The sequence below is a fragment of the Equus przewalskii genome, chromosome 19 (genome assembly GCF_037783145.1).
Source record: "Equus przewalskii isolate Varuska chromosome 19, EquPr2, whole genome shotgun sequence".
Classification (NCBI taxonomy): Eukaryota; Metazoa; Chordata; class Mammalia; order Perissodactyla; family Equidae; genus Equus; species Equus przewalskii.
This window is the reverse complement of record NC_091849.1, coordinates 7,726,351-7,743,379: the sequence shown is the minus strand read 5'-3', so window position 1 is coordinate 7,743,379 and position 17,029 is coordinate 7,726,351. Positions and strand designations below refer to the sequence as shown.

At 36.7% G+C, this 17,029-nt stretch overlaps 1 protein-coding gene across 2 annotated transcripts in view; it reads left to right on the top strand.

Annotated features, from left to right (window-relative positions):
• SSR1 (signal sequence receptor subunit 1) overlaps nt 1-17,029 on the top strand; it is a 42,924-nt gene that overhangs the window by 6,709 nt on the left and 19,186 nt on the right. For both annotated transcript variants that reach the window (XM_008517546.2, XM_008517547.2), the window contains exons 3-7: nt 1,700-1,787; nt 3,325-3,587; nt 5,674-5,750; nt 6,504-6,582; nt 8,465-8,558. In XM_008517546.2, the coding sequence (XP_008515768.1) occupies nt 1,700-1,787; nt 3,325-3,587; nt 5,674-5,750; nt 6,504-6,582; nt 8,465-8,558 (601 nt within the window). The remainder of the gene's footprint in view (nt 1-1,699; nt 1,788-3,324; nt 3,588-5,673; nt 5,751-6,503; nt 6,583-8,464; nt 8,559-17,029) is intronic.

Below are 17,029 nucleotides of genomic sequence, written 5' to 3'. Positions count from 1 at the left end.
TCTGGTTTCAGCCACACCAGCTTATATTGATGACTTTCAGATCTTGTTTCTAGCCACCTACCTTACTGAGCTCCATACCTGTATTTTCAGCTCTTTGCAGGATAGTACCATCTGTATGCTCCGTAAGTACCTCAAATTTTATATGTCCAAAATGGAATTCCGCATTTACCATCCGTCTTGTCATCTGTTTCTTGTTTTGATATGGCTCCAGTGATTCAAGCTTTTGCCTTGTTATTTCCATTTCTTTTTATTCCACAACCCCATTAGTCAAATCTTAGGGATGATTTCTTTTAACTGTTTCTCAAGTATACCTTTCCTCTTCATTGCTACAGCTTATGGGCCTGTCTTCCTGTCTCTGGTCTCTTCCCAAAAGTAGAAATTCACTGACTCTTACTAAATGAATAGTATCATTAAGGATACTTAAAATATAACATAATACAATTGCACAGGCGTCAAACAAATGTTTGAGTAAGCCTATGAGCTGAGTGTGGAGGATTTTTTTTTTTTTCCATTTTCTACCCAAAGCCCCCCAGTACATAGTTGTGTATTTTTAGTTGTGGGTCCTTCTAGTTGTGGCATATGGGATGCCACTTCAGCATGGCTTGATGAGCAGTGCCATGTCCGTGCCCAGGATCCAAACCGGCGAAACCCTAGGCTGCTGCAGCAGAGCACGCGAACTTAATCACTTGGCCATGGAGCTGGCCCCTGAGAATTTTTAAAATATAGGACAGTCTTTGCCTTTGAGAAGTCTGTCTGTTGGAAGAAAGAATATTTTACATAAATGAGAAGTTAAATGACAATAAACAAGGCTGTCATTAAGCATCTTGATTTATGTAGGGCCCGGACACTTCAAATGTATGAATAGCTTTATAATCCTCATTGATGCCTAGAGAGATGCTACACTGAGATTTAAAGTTAAATTAAAATCTGTTCACATTTTTTAACTGCTTTATTGAGATATAATTTGCATATCATATTCACCTGTTTTCATTATACAGTTCAATGATTTTTAGTAAGTATACGAAGTTCTTCAACTCTAATCAAGTTTTAGGACATCTTCATCACCCCAGTATGATCCCTGGTCACATTTTCTTTTTTTAACCATTTCTTCCAAGACGTGTGATGAATTTTCACAGGAAAATTGTTAATTGTGATGGAAATCTCTAGGCTGATGACAGGGTGATCTAGGTCATGGGTTGGCAAAATGTGGCCATGGGCCAAAGCCAGCCATGCCCATTCTTTGACATATTGTCTGTGGCTGCTTTCACACCAAAGAGAAAGCAGCCACAGAGTTGACTAGTTGCAACAGGGAGCTCATGGTTCCCAAAGCCAGAAATAATGGATATCTGGCCCTTTTAGTTTACCAACCCATTCTCTAGAACCTTGCAGTTCAAAGTGTGGTCTGAGTACCAGCAGCGTCATTTCCTGGGTATTTGTTAGAAATACAGGATTTCAGGCTTGATCCTAGACCTGAATCAGATCTGCAGAATCCTCAGGCGATTGATATGCCCATTACTGTTTGAGATACACTGCTCTGGAAGTTTTATTTTAACTGATGACATACAGTAAAATTCATACCACTGCTAATCTCAACAAAGCCTTGAAGAAGCAATATTTTCTCCCAGACTTAGTGAAGTCATTATCTTCTAATGATGTATTTTCCCTCATAGTAATTCCTTCTTAATGTTCTTTTTCTTAGGCAGAAGATAAAGAGGAAGAAGATGTATCTGGTGAACCTGAAGCTTCACCAAGTGCAGATACAACTATCCTGTTTGTGAAAGGAGAAGGTAATAGAGGGATGTTGGTTTTAATTCAGATACAGAAATTTTTAAAATGACAAGTTCACTTTTGGGGAAGCATTTGTAGTGCTTAAGGTTTTGATTCATCTTCGTCTCTTATGTTACAAGTGGGCTGTAAACGTATTTTTTTTAAAACCCTCTTTTATTTGTATAAATACCCATATATATAAGGTGGTATTCCTGTCATTAAAATAAGGAGAAAAATAAATACTACCCAGTTTAACTAGAAATTAAATGTCAGTTTGGAAGATACTGTTTTTAAACTTTTTTCAAACAACCACAGTAAAATAACTCATACTTTGAGTGTTAACATTAGTGAAATATTAAATCTTTACAATTAGGCCTTGGTTGGAGCCTAGGTTTCCTTAAAGGAAAATAAATATAATGTCTTCTACTTATTGAGGGCTGTGTGGTAGGCACTGTTGTCAAACACTTTGCATGTATTTTTTAATCTTAACAGAAATCCTATGAAGATAGTTAGTATTGTTAAACCGAGATTTAGAAAGGTTAACAGCTTGTCGAGGGTTACTCAGTTAGTAAATAGATTGTGGAGACAGGTTTCAGGCTCAGATCTGACACCAAAGCCTGTGCTGTGCTGGGTGAAACTCAGCTCTGTAGATTATAGTATGATTGTTGAAGACTCGTTACTTGAACTTAGTAATTTTCTCGGTCTTCTCAAGTTTTTTTAAAGATTAGCACGTGAGCTAACAACTGTTGCCAATCTTCTTTTTTTTTTTTTCTCCCCAAATCCCCCCTGTACATAGTTGCATATTTTACTTGTGGGTCCCTTCTAGTTGTGGCATGTGGGACGCCGTCTCAGCATGGCCTGATGAGCTATGCCATGTCCGTGCCCAGGATCCGAACCTGTGAAACCCTTGGTCACTGAAGCAGAGCGCATGAACTTAACCACTCGGCCCCCAGGTTTTTTGTTTTATTCCCACATGTGATCCAACTTTATGCCTACAAAAAGTATGTAATTTGATTAAGAGATTTTTTCCCATATTTTTGTAGCTTCCTCCTTGAGTCTTAAAATATGTATTTTGAGTAATTGCTTAAAGTAGATAGGGATTGCCTGATTAATTTTTTTTATGTTCTAACAGATAAAGTTTTTAGGTGAACTTCTTAGACTTTGTCTTTTTGTTATTCTTCTCTCCATTATCTGTACCAATAACAGATACTAAGTTGGTGGAAAGGTGACTTCATCAAGATATGTAGCCCTACTACAAGATAATCTACTGCAGAAAGTATGCAGCTCTTTCGTAGACCACGTAGTTTGGATGTGATCTGGTCTGAAATTGAAATGTTCAGTTAACTCAAGTTGGAGTGCTAGATTACGGACAAAAGGGTTCATTTGTACACCAACTCCAATTACTAGTTAGTAGATGATTGGAGTGCCCTATTCAAAAGGATTCTGAAACCAGGTTGACACACAGCAGGAAAGGGTGCCAAAATCCATTAGTAACGTCTGCTGCTTATTTTATACTCTTTGAACCTTTTCTAATCTTCTGTCTTTTTTGTTTCTTAGATTTTCCAGCAAATAACATTGTGAAGTTCCTGGTAGGCTTTACAAACAAGGGTACAGAAGATTTTATTGTTGAATCCCTAGATGCCTCATTCCGTTATCCTCAGGACTACCAGTTTTATATCCAGAATTTCACAGCTCTTCCTCTGAACACTGTAGTGCCTCCCCAGAGGCAGGCAACTTTCGAGTACTCCTTCATTCCTGCAGAGCCCATGGGTGGACGACCCTTTGGTCTAGTCATCAATCTGAACTACAAAGATTTGAATGTAAGGCCTTCTAAACCTTTTTTTTTTTGTTAGAGATGGGATAAGGGAAATTGACATTGTTTAATGAATATTCTTGTATTTATTTGTTGAGGTGCCTTGTCTGTGGTTGAAACTGTAATAGGCACTAGGGAGGCAAAGATAAATGGTCTCTGTCGTCAAGTCTATAATCCACTGGGAGAGATAGATGTAAAAAGGCAGTATCACAGTATGATAAGGGATACATACTAGAGATAAGTATATAAGGTGCTCTGGTATGAAAGTGGAAGTGACTTGAGCTGGATCTTAAAAGGAAAAGCAGCAGTAAGCCACACACACAGTCTACTGTTTTTGAAATAGTTTTAGCAGTAAGGTTTATAGTTTATGAGAACCAAATAGCCTAATATAAGCTCTGTTGTCAACTGTTGCCAGTCTTTTTTTTTCTCCCCAAATTCCCCCAGTACATAGTTGTATATTGTAGTTGTGGGTCGTTCTAGTTGTGGCATGTGGGACGCCGCCCCGACGTGGCCTGACAAGCAGGGCCATGTCCGTGCCCAGGATCCAAATCGGTGAAACCCCGGACCAGTGAAGCGGAGTGTGCGAACCTAACCATTCGGCCACGGGGCAGGCCCCTTTCTTACGGTTTTTAATGTATGTAGTATATATCCAATGAATGAATGAATGAGAGCAGCCCACTATAATTTTACTGCTGAGAGTTGACCTCTAGATGCCACATATTATGTCTGTCTTCAGACGAGAACACATCTAAACCATTTCCTTTTCAAAAAAGTTTTCAGAGAAGGAAATTTCACCCTCTCTTGGAAGCGTAGTCAGCCTTTTCATCTTCCTAGTGTCATGTTTACGCTATGTCTGAGTTAAATTTCTCATGCCGCAATGAAGTTTTCCTTTTTTTTTCAGTTAGTAGAGTAGGAAGGGTTTTTCATTCTTCCTATCTTCAAAGTAATGTATTAAGCTTCTTCAACTTTACAGTTAAGTGGCTTGAAGAATTAGATATTTTCTTTTGTTTTCAGAATTAAACTTAATCCAACAGGCATATATGTAGTTTATCTCATTTTGAATGTTAGTTTCATCAGTGCGTTCTGATTATTAGAATTATCAATAGAAGAACACAAATTGAAAGATCTTGAAGTAAAACTTAAATAGTTACAGTTTAGCAATAAGTGACAGTTTTGAAAAAGTACTGCTACCTTTGTGTGAAGCATCAAGCACTGAAAACAGCTCTCTGTGTATTGTCTCAGTGATTCTGGGGCATTTGAAAACTGAAATTGTGCTGAACTGACAGAACTGTTTCAAGACCACAACAGAAAAATATTTTGATACTGAACATCACCAACCCATTTATTATAAAGATACTGATTTCCAATCTATTGTCAGTTCCCCCCTGCCAGGAAGATTAGCCCTGAGCTAACTGCTGCCAATCCTCCTTTTTTTGCTGAGGAAGACTGGCCTTGAGCTAACATCCATGTCCATCTTCCTCAACTTTATATGTGGAACGCCCACCACAGCGTGGCTTGCCAAGCGGTGCTACGTCCACACCCAGGATCCGAACCGGTGAACCCTGGGCCTCCAAGAAGTGGAACCTGTACAATTAACCGCTGCGCCACTGGGCTGGCCCCCATTATCAATTTGAATTTGACTTTTGTTCAAGTCTAGTTCTTAAAATGATCTTCTGTTGCAGCTATTGTTGTGCATTTTTTGCTCTTCTTTGTTTTGGCGGACTACAGACAACAGAAGCTAGGGGTTCTAGTGTAAGAGTGTTGTGTGGGCTTTGTTTTTGCACAGTTTTATCTTGTTTTTTTTTTTACTTACCTGGTTCCTCATACTTTTCTCCTCCTCCCCCCAAAGAAATTGGGGGACAAATGCAAAGTTGGAGGCATTTTTTATTTTGTAGGAGAAAGTAACATCATGATGTTGAATCCCTGACATTGAATTAGGGCAATTATGTATGATTTTGTTGAGTCTTACTGACCTTCTAAGTGATAAGAAGGCTGTAGCATATCTGTTAGGGTAATGGTTTTAAGAAATCTTGTAAACTTTCATTCTTTCAATGCATTTCAGATTTTTGTTTTGGTTTTTTTTTTCAAAACAGGGCAATGTATTCCAAGATGCTGTCTTCAATCAAACAGTTACAATTATTGAAAGAGAGGATGGGTTAGATGGAGAAACGTAAGTAAAAGTAGAAATATGTAGATCTTGATCTCATTAGGTGGGACTGGAAGGCTTGCTCCTATCAACATATTTTTAAATGGTGAAAATGGAGTAAACTATATATTTGGTGAAATCCTTACTACATAAATCCATACTTTAGATGATTCTTAAAATTGTTAATTCCAAGTTAGAAAAGATAGTTGAAAATGAAAAAAAAATTTTTTTAAAAGATAGTTGGCTTTCCATCTTTCCCCTCTTTTAAATTCTTTTCCACCCTGTGCTCTTAAACTGATCATAAGCCTTATCTAAGTTGCATACCTCTAAAATTGCAATTGAAAACGTAAATCATAAGATTGTATCTTGAAATGTGTTCTTTGTGGATGATGAATCATTTCATACTGTATAATTATGTGTAATTCACCAAAAGTTATTTTTAAATCAAACTGCAAAATAATCTAATATTTGAGGGAGACAAAACCTAATGCAATTATAAAGTAATTTTTTTCACTTTAGATCATATAATTGCTTTTTTTGTTGACTAATTGTTCTTAGAGATAAAGTAAATTTATGAACTTATTACCTAGATCTAAGTTGAATTTAAAAAATTTTATTCCTTTTCCCAAGAAGTTATTTGGAAAGCTTATATTGTGTTAGAATTATAGTTGTAACTAGCTGTGGTGTTTCTTATGAGGTAAAGCAGAGTTAACAGTTTTAATTAGCTGTGGTATTTCTTATGAATTAAAGCCAGTTTGTTTTCTTCTTTTATATCAGAATCTTTATGTATATGTTCCTTGCTGGTCTTGGGCTCTTGGTGGTTGTTGGCCTTCATCAACTCCTAGAATCTAGAAAGGTAATTACGGATGAACAACTCTTATAGCCATAGTTGAAAAGTTGTTACAGTGTCGTCAAAATTAAGTATAATCTAGTTATTTGTGGCTTCTTACTTTCACCCTGAGTTTGTAAATTTACAGGTTTGTTGTACCTTTTTAAAATAAAACCGGAAGGTGAGACCTTGGATATTTGGCTTGGATTTGTTTAGACTTTCATACACATGTGCAATTAATGCCCTTTGTCTACACCCTCCAGACTGATCTTTACCTTATTGTTATTGGAATTCTAAATTATGCTGGAATTCTTATTCCTTAAACTCAGACATAAGATTTCATTGTTTACTACACTTTTTCATGGATGTTATTTTATTTTATCTGTAAGCAGTGCAGCTTTTACATTTGTGTTTATACTCTTAATTGTAGGGATAATGCATAATTAGCAATTAAATGAGTCTTTATTTGAAAAAGAAGGAATGAATTTGGCTGTATTTGTTCTGTCAGTCAAACTTGTGTTTTCTTGTTAGGGCCGTAAGGTGGCCACACTGAAGCATCCCGTCTTCATGGTTTCTCTCTCTTGACGTGGTGGCTAATTTCACCACCATGTCTTCATCTCCCTCTTCTCCCCCACCCTGCAAAAAACCCCAGAAAACAAAACAACTCATACTGCTCCTCTCAGTGGAAAGTATAACATGATTTGTGTCAAATATATATATCAACCAGACCCTAAACAAGTGCTAGACATTTTGGTGACTCTCTATTAAGCATTAATTCAGGCAGTCAAATCTATATTAAAGGGCCAGCCTGGTGGCACAGCGGTTAAGTTTGCACATTCCGCTTTGGCAGCCCGGGGATTGCCAGTTCGTATCCTGGCATTGGCGAGCCATGCTGTGGCAGGCGTCCCACATATAAAGTAGAGGAAGATGGGCATGAATGTTAGCTCAGGGCCAGTCTTCCTCAGCAAGAAAAACAAAAAAAAAGAAAAGAGGAGGCTTGGCAGCAGATGTTAGCTCAGGGCTAATCTTCCTCAAAAAAACCCCAAACTTTAAAAAAAAAGTCTATGGTAAAATTAGCAATAAATGTTATTAGTAAGTACTTGCTCTTTAAAAAAGAAATACTTAATGCTTAAATTTAATTTCCATGACTCACTTTGCCTCATTATTATAATAGCATTTTTGCCTACACTGTGTATAATGGCATCTCCAAATTTTTTTTCCCGTATGCATAAGCCATTTTTTAGTTATCTTTCTGTGTGTTCAGAATCAGTGTTTGGACTGTATAATTAACACTCTGTTTCATAGTAAATAATTAGTTTTTGTTTTTAAGAGCAAGGCTAGAGAATGGGATTGAATCACTTTCTTATTTTCTAGCAGTTTTGCTGCAAATACTGCTCTAGGGACAAAGTTTGAGATTGTTAGCTTAAATGAGATTTTATGTTCTTGTTCTGTCTGTGCCAACTGTTTAAGTGTATTTAGCTAACAATGTAGAAATCTGTTGGCATGCAACATTTCAGTAACTTTCCTGAATTTTGTTGAATATAGAAATAAATTTATTCTTTAAGATTTGATTCCCAAAGGAGAAGAAAATCATTGTATAATTAGAAATTCTTCCTTGGTCCACCAATTGTATAGTAATATATGAAGCTTTATAGCAGAGGAAAATGTCTTTAAAGCCTGAAAATAAATAATTGTTGTGAAAGTTTATTCCTTGTTATTTATTGTTTATAATTGGTGCTGGACATGATTTTCCTTTCTCATTAATAAAATTCTTAAGTAAGAGTATGTTTTAAAAGAAAAAACACCTTTGTCTATTAAGATATTTAACTTAAGTAGCTTGATAGATCTTTTTAAAAGTATAGTAAACAATATAATGGAACTCCTTTAAAGTAATGTTTTATATTCTCAGCGCAAGAGACCCATACAGAAAGTAGAGATGGGTACAGCAAGTCAGAATGATGTTGATATGAGTTGGATTCCTCAGGAAACTTTGAATCAGATCAGTAAGTACTTTTATGAACTTGGCTGGGAACCTTTTCTCTTAAAAGGAAATTAAATATCTTAGATTTAGCAAAAGTGCTTGGTCAATGCTATTCAGCATTCATCTTTTCCTTTATTTGTGTACAACCTAGCATAATTGATTAATGAAGGCTTTAAAATTTTTTTATGTGGTGTATTTATGCTTTAATTTAGAAACGTCCAGATCTACAGTTTTATATAAATATGTAAATTCTCTATATTCCTAATCTTTCTCCTGTCTCTTTTCTTTCCTTTTGCTTCAGTGCAGAGTAGAAGAGGTGAGGTGATTACCTTTTTTCGTGGCATTTGCTGTGGTATTGGGGGCTCTTGTATAGCACATGAATACTTTACAGTCAGCTTAATGAGTAATGGACAGTCTTCTAGGACTGTTTGTTAGAAAAACTACCCAGTATAGTTTGAGAGAAGAAATGGAAAATACTTCCTGCTAGTTTACCTAACAGGTATATTTCAATTTTATTACATATGCAGTCAGTTAGAATACTAATCTTTCTAAAAGAGTATAGGATGTTTTTTCTCCAATTTTAAATGGACTTTTAAAAAGCATTTATTATAAAAGCAGTGAGGCCTCATTGTAAGAAAAAATATAGTACAAAAGTGAAAAACTGAGATTACCTTTTGGCTCCACTAATCCCGTTCCCCATCAATATTTGGTGTTTATGTGTTATTCTGAGTATTTTCAATATATTTATCAGCATATATGTCTATTGTTTCCATGTGTTTTACACAAATATCATGCTGCACACACTTTCTACAGCCTGAGTTTTCACACTTTGCATATCTTTTTGAGATACTTAATAAATTTGCTTCAGTGTTTTTAATAATTAGATAGTAATCTTTTTTATAAAGGTGTCTGTCACGATAGATTAAACCTGTTTTGAATTGAAGAGTGTTATTTCCAGTTTTAAACTCTTACAATTAAAACTACTGAGGAAACTTAGATAATAGTAAGAGGTGGAGCCAGGATTTAAATGAGTTTGCAGTTAAACGCTCACCATGCTACCTAAAGTAGTATATTGTAAAGGGGAGTGAAGCATAGTTATCAGATAATACTAAGTGCTCATGTGTAAGCATTTATTAGAAATTTTTTAAAAACTTAATATTCTTATTTAAATTTGTGAGATTTAAAAAAATTGAGATGTAACTAACATAATATTAGTTTCAGTTGTACAACAGAATGATTCAGTATTCGTATATATTGTTAAATGGTCATCACAGTAAGTCTAGTTAACATCCATCATGACACATAGCTACACAATTTTTTTTTCTTGTGATTAGAACTTTTAAGATCTACTCCTTAGCAACTTTCAAATATACAATACTATGTAGTATTATTAATTATAGTCACCAAGCTGTATATTACTTCCCCATGACTGACTGATTTTATAACGGGAAGTTTGTACCTTTTGACCCCCTTCACCCATTTTGCCCACCCACCACCTGGGATAAATTCTTAAAAAGTAGAATGGCGAGGTCTAAGATTATGTACATTTTAATTTTTATGGAAAGTGTCCCATTTCCCTCCCAGAAGATAATGCCAGTTTATGTCCTCATCAGTGTACAATATTGCCTTTTTCTCCTCTGCTCTCACTAATCATTCTGAAGTATTAAATATTGTCAAATGTTTTAATCTGTCAATATGATACAAAGTGGTATGTCATTGTTTTTCATTTACAGTTAAGAGTGAGGTTTGGCTTCTTTACACACGTGTTTATTGGCTGCTTAGTATTTCTTTTCCTGTGAGTTGGCTGTTCAAGTCCTTTCTGGGTTTACAAATTGTTTTCCTTATTCCTTTCAGTGAGCTCTCTCTATTGAAACACAATTACAGTGTGGTAGGTGGTTTATTCAAAGTGCGTTCAGAGTAATAAGAGCATAGGAGGGCCTTCCCCCTCTAGGGGAGTAGGGAAAGCATTCACAGGAGTTGATATTTGACCAGAGTCTTGAAAAGTTGGATGAGGCGGCCTCTTCCAGGTTTGTATGCTATGCTAAGGACTTTTGACTTTCCTTCTAGGTAGAAGGCAACCATTAGATACTTTAAAGTAGAGAAATAACAAATTTATGTTTTATATGGTGAAAGCCTTGTGGAGGATGGTTAGCAAGGAGGAGCTACTGGAAACAGGGATAACAGTTAGATAATTTCAGAAAAACATATGAGAAATCCTTAGGACCTAAGCTCAGGCAGTAGTGATGGGTGTAAAAGGGAGTAGAAAGATGTTTCAGAAGTGGAGCAGAGTGGGCTTCTTGGATGTTTTAATGAGGGAAAGTGAAAGAGTGTTCTGCGCTTAGGCAGCTGGATGGAAGGTGATCTCGTTAATATTAGGGAATATGGGAAGAGGAGTGCACATGTGTGAGGAGAGATGAGTTTGGATTGTTGCATGTGAGGAGCCCATGGAGCTCCCAGATAGGGATGTGCGGTGAACGTTTGAAAGTTGTTGAGAGCACAAGTGAATAGAGCTTTGAAATCATTGGGACATATAGCATAGGTGGTAGCTGAGGTTATGGGAATAAATCTATCTTTGTAAGGAAAAACTTCCTATATCATCCTGACATTCAGTGTAGCAAAAAAGAGAATTGGGGTGAAGTGTAGACCATGGCCTCTCTACGATGCATCAGAATTACTTATGAAGTCTGTGGTATGTTTAAATACAAGTTCTTTAAATATAGTTGTATTTTAAATATCTTACACAGAATTAGCTGAAACTACTTTTGAAAAACATTAAAATTATAATTAAAAACTAAAGTCACTGTAACAGTTACGGGACCATTTCTTCAAAAGAAATTTTACATGTCAAATAGATTGAGAGTTTGGTTTCATAGTATCTTTCTCCCTGTTCATGAAATAAAAAGCTGAGAATTATTACAGTTATAGAGCAAAATTTAAATCATCTATAATTGTATTTTCAATTGGCAAATATTCAGTATCTGCTATGTTACAGTACTAACTAGGTTCTGAGTGATTTATTTGAAAGTTAAGAATATTACTTTTAAGAATTTACATTTCTACTTGAGGAAAATAAGGCGCATATATGAAATTTTTTTTTTTTTAGATTGGTACCTGAGCCAACAACTGTTGCCAGTCTTCTTCTTCTTCTTTTTTTTCCTGTTTTTTCTCCCCAAATCCCTCCCAGTACATAGTTGTATATTTTAGTTGTGGGTCCTTCTAGTTGTGGCATGTGGGATGCCGCCTCAGCATGGCCTCATGAGCGGTGCCATGTCGGCGCCCAGGATCTGAACCAGTGAAACCCTGGGCCACAGAAGTGGAGTGCGAGAACTTAACAGCTAGGCCACAGGGCCGGCCCCATGAAATATTTGAATAGTCAGAGATAGTATGTGATTATGTGGTAGAATGCGTAATATGGATAACATAAGTTAGGTAAAGGGACCATATTAGAGTCAGGGGAGACCTTGTTGAAGGAAAATTTAACTTATGTTGGGTACCTTCTATGTACTGGGCATTCGCTCTGTAAGGTAAGCTGCTATCTCTGTATTTACTGATGTGAAATTGCTCTTAAGAAAAAGTAACTTGCCAAGATTCACAACTAGCTTTGTCCGCATTCTAAAGCCCGTTTATTTTTCCCAGTGACACTTAATATTCAAAGATAGATATAGTTAAAGTCACTGAATATTTTTTAACAATACTTGCTTATCTTGCTCAAAATCTGATTGTTCAGCCTGAGTTTGTTTTAGGACCATGCCGTTACCACCAAAGACACTTTTATTATTCCTTATCTTTTCCCATTTTAAATGAAATCCTTTGTTTTGAAAAAACTTCATAAACAATGGAGCTCCTAAACGGCATTGAGCTAATCCAATTACCCAATTAAGGTGATAAACTTTTTATCAAATTCAAGAGATTTTGATCCTTTGCGTCCCCTAAGCTTATCGTTGAGAGGCATCTTATTTGTTAATTAGTTTTGGAATTTGAAAATATCTGGAAGACACATAACACACTGGCGCATAACCATACTCCTTTCTCACTATTATGACTTTTAGCAAAACCCTGGGAGCCTGGGAGCCCTAGACAGAGCCTAATCCTGTGAAATCAAAGGAGTCCTGAGAGCATTTCGGAAGTCGGGCTGGGCCGGCCCAGTGTCGCAGTGGTTAAGTTCTCATGTTCCGCTTCTCGGCAGCCCGGGGTTTGCCAGTTCAGATCCTGGGTGCGGACATGGCACTGCTTGGCAAAAGCCATGCTGTGGTAGGCATCCCACATAGAAAGTAGAGGAAGATGGGCATGATTGTTAGCTCGGGGCCAGTCTTCCTCAGCAACAAGAGGAGGATTGGCAGTCGTTAGCTCAGGGCTAATCTTCCTCAAAAGAAAAAAAAAAGACTTGTTTAGAAGTCAGGCGCTTAGAGGTTAAGGAGAAAGAAGCCTCTGAAAAGATAATCATGTTTTTTGCCAGCTAGTCTTAACTTGCTCTTTTAGAGTATAGATTTCTTTTTTTCCTAAACAAAAGTCACCTTTTTTAACTTGCTTTTTTAATACTGAGATATTTTAAAATTACAAATATGATGATGACACACTACCTCTAAAACATTTCTGTTTGCAAAGAAACATTTTCCTAACTGACAAATAACATTATCACATTTAAAGGATTATTAATTATATTAATAACCAGGGGGCCGGCCCTGTGGCCCAGTGGTTAAGTTTGTGCGCTCTGCTTCGGCGGCCCAGGGTTTTGCAGGTTCTGATCCTGGGCACGGACATGGCACTGCTCACTCATCAGGCCATGATGGGGCAGCATCCCACATGCCACAACTAGAAGGACTCACAACTAAAAAAGTATACAACTATGTACTGGGGGTCTTTGGGGAGAAAAAGGAAAAATAAAAATCTTTAACCAATCTATGTTGAAATTTCTCCACTTGTTTCAAAAATATCTTTTATAACTTTTTTCCCCCCAACATAAGTTGATGCATTGCATCTGGTTGTTATATCCTTTTAAGTCCCTTTTAATTTACAACAACTCAAGAGATTGGCTACCTGTCCTCTAGAAAAGGGTTTCTCAAATTTTGTATACAAATCACTTGCAAATCTTGTTATGATGCAGGTTCCGATTCAGTCGCTCTAGGGTGGGGCCGAAGCATCAGGCGTTTCTAACAAGCTCCCAGATGATGCCAGTACTGCCCACCCATTGATCACACCGAGTGATAAGGCTCTAAAAAGTCCCACCTCCAAATTTGTCTGATTGTTTTGTCCTGGTGTCTTTTAGTTATAGTTTATTTAACCTGGAAGATGTAAAGCTGTAGGCTTGATTAGATTTAAGTTGTTAGTTTTTGGATAATAGCATGCATTGTAGCTCATGAGTGCTGCTTCCTGTATCACATCAAGAAGCAGCATCTGATTGTCCCATCTTAGTGATGTTAAATCGAGCGCTTGATTAGGGTGGTAGCCGTATGATCTTTCTATGTAACCAGGAAGGGTTAGGTCTTTCTGCTTGCAACTTAGAAATTATCTGTGTGGTATATCCAGTTCTCTAAGCGACTCACCAGTTGATAATCCTTGCATGAATTGGTAATGTTTCAGAGCTTGTAAGTGATGAGTTTTTATTGAAATTTCTTCCATTTTTACTAATTGCCATTCTTTTGTAAAGTAGAGCTTTCCCTCATCAGCTGGGGCTTTTTGGTTACCCTAAAAGACAGCTCCTACTGAAAAAACAGGATAAATGCTTAATTCTTTCCTTTGTTTTCCAGTTTTCAAAGTAAAGAGTCTAGAAACCACCCAAATGGTGACAAATGAGTTTTTTCCTAATTTTCTCCTTTGTTATTTATCATAAACTTGGATTTTCATAGAATCAGTGTATTTCAGTTAACTTTTTTGGAAGTAACCTTGGTTTATAACATTATATAATTTTCAGATGTACATCATTATATTTTGACTTCTGTGTACACTACATCGTGTTCTCCAGCAAAAGTCTAGTTCCCATCCGTCACCGTACACACATGGCCTTTTGCTCTCCTCCCACTCCTTTCCCCTCTGGTAACCACCAATCTATTCTCTGTATCTCTGTGTGTGTTTTTTATCTTTCACGTAAGTGAAATCATATGGTATTTGACTTTCTCTGTCTGACTTATTTTGCTTAGGATAATACCCACAAGGTCCATCCATGTTGCCACAGATGGCAAGATTTCATCCCCTTTTTTTTTATGGCTGAGTAGTGTTCCATTATATATACATATACCACATCATCTTTATCCATTCATTTGTTGATGAGCACTTAGGTTGTTTCCGAGTCTTGGCTATTGTGACTAATGCTGCAATGAACATGTAAGTGCATGTATCTTTTCAAATTAATGTTTTCATGTTCTTTGGATAATACCCAGAAGTGGAATACCTGGATCACATTTTTACTTTTTTGAGGAATCTCCATACTGTTTTCCATAGTGGCTGCACTGTTTTACATTCCCACCAAGAGTGTTATGAGGGTTCACTTTTCTCCACATCTTCTCCAACACTTGTTTCTTGTCTTTTTAATATTAGCCATTCTTACGGGCATGAGGTGGTATCTTGTGGTTTCGATTTGCATTTCCCTAATAATTAGTGATGTTGAACATGTATTCATGTGTGTGTTGGCCGTCTTTTTATCTTCTTTGGAAAAATGTTCAAATCTTATGCCCATTTTTTAATTGGGTGGTTTGCTTGAGTTCTTTTTATATTTTGGATATTAAACCCCTTATCGGATATATGATTTGCAAATATCTTCTCCCAATTGGTAGGTTGTCTCTTTGTTTTGTCGGTGGTTTCTTTTGCCATGCAGAAGTAACTTAGTCTTTTTGATGCTCAAACATTGTTACAGTTTTGGCTAGACTTTAGGGATGTCATTGATACCGAGTGACATTGTAGGCCCATTCTGTGAACTAAGCTAGAATATATGCATTTTTTCAAATCATGAAATCCTTTTGATATTTTCAGTTTAATTTTAACAATATTTTTACTTAATTTTGTATGCTTGTCTTTCTTTTTTTCTCTAAAGTCTTGATTCCTCAGAGCCGGAGTCCTCAGACTTTAGCTTTCATCAGAATCACCTGGACTGCCCATTAAGCTTGCTGGGCCCCACCCCTACAGTTTCTAGTTGAATTGGTCTGGGGTGAGACCCAAGAATTTGCATATCTCAGTTCTCAGGCGATTTTAAGGCTGCTGATCCAGACACACAGAACCACTGTCTTAGAACATGATTTTCTTAGAGTAAAGAGGTTGAGCCAAATTGCAGATAATTAAGGAAAAAATAGCCATTTCTTTCAAAGATAGGGACATGTGCTTTGCGTATTTGAAGACAGAATGGAGAAAACCCAAGAGAAGTTTTGAAGATTGTGGAACAGGAGGTGTACATGGAAGTGGAAGGTCCTCCAGCTTTGAGGAATTCCCTTTGGAGAGGAATGGTGTTGAGGACTAGGATATTTAAGAGGCTGATACTTACTTAATTTGGCAAGAGCTTTTTCTCATCCCTGTCTCATGAGAATGTAAGGGAAGGAGGAATAATTTGAAACACTTTGAACCCATTAGTAGTAAGTTTTCCTGATAAGTTTTGCATTTCAGATTAGGGCACTTGCTTCCCTGATGTCTTTTTAACTATAATTGATGGGCTAGCTGATATTTTTTTCTTTTAAAGATTGGCACCTGGGCTAACAACTGTTGCCAGTCTTTTTTTTTTTTTTTCCTGCTTTATCTCCCCAAACCTCCCTGTACACAGTTGTGTATCTTAGTTGCAGGTCCTTCTAGTTGTGGGATGTGGGACGCCGCCTCAACGTGGCCTGACGAGCGGTGCCATGTCCGCACCCAGGATCCGAACCCTGGGCTGCTGCAGCAGAGCGCGCGAACTTAACCACTCGGCCATAGAGCCAGCCCCCTGACCAGCTAATTTTGATAGAAAATTATAGGATCTTTGCTTAATTACTAGTTTTTTAAGTGTATACATAGGAAAACCTTAGTCAGAAACTATAAGAATGAAATCTTTTATATAATTTGACTTTTCTTGTTAACTCAGGGATCCATAAGAAAACTTTTGACTTATAGCTCATTAATAAAAAAAAATCCCTCTGAAAGCTATGTATGTAGTACTACTCTCCCTGAGTAAGATAGAAAATTAGACAGATTATACAGTCCGAGAAAGGGAACAGGGACTGGCTAAAGTTGCTGTTAACATTTTTCCTTCGTCTTCTAAAAATGAAAAAAAGTTGCAGACAGTTAATGATTTTACTACAATTAGATAAATTTCTTTAACATCTTTCTTTTAAATGAGCAGTATAGGCATTTTCAGATCTCCCTCATTTGTTCAACATCCTTAAACATCATGCTTAAATGTTTTTTCACTTAAGTGATTTCTTTTTTCATGTTGTGTTTTCTACATGCATGAAAGCTAAAACATTTTGACCTTAAATAATTTATTGGATTTTTTTAGGTGTTTTTTAAAGTTTTTTTAGGGTTTTGAGAAGGGTGGTA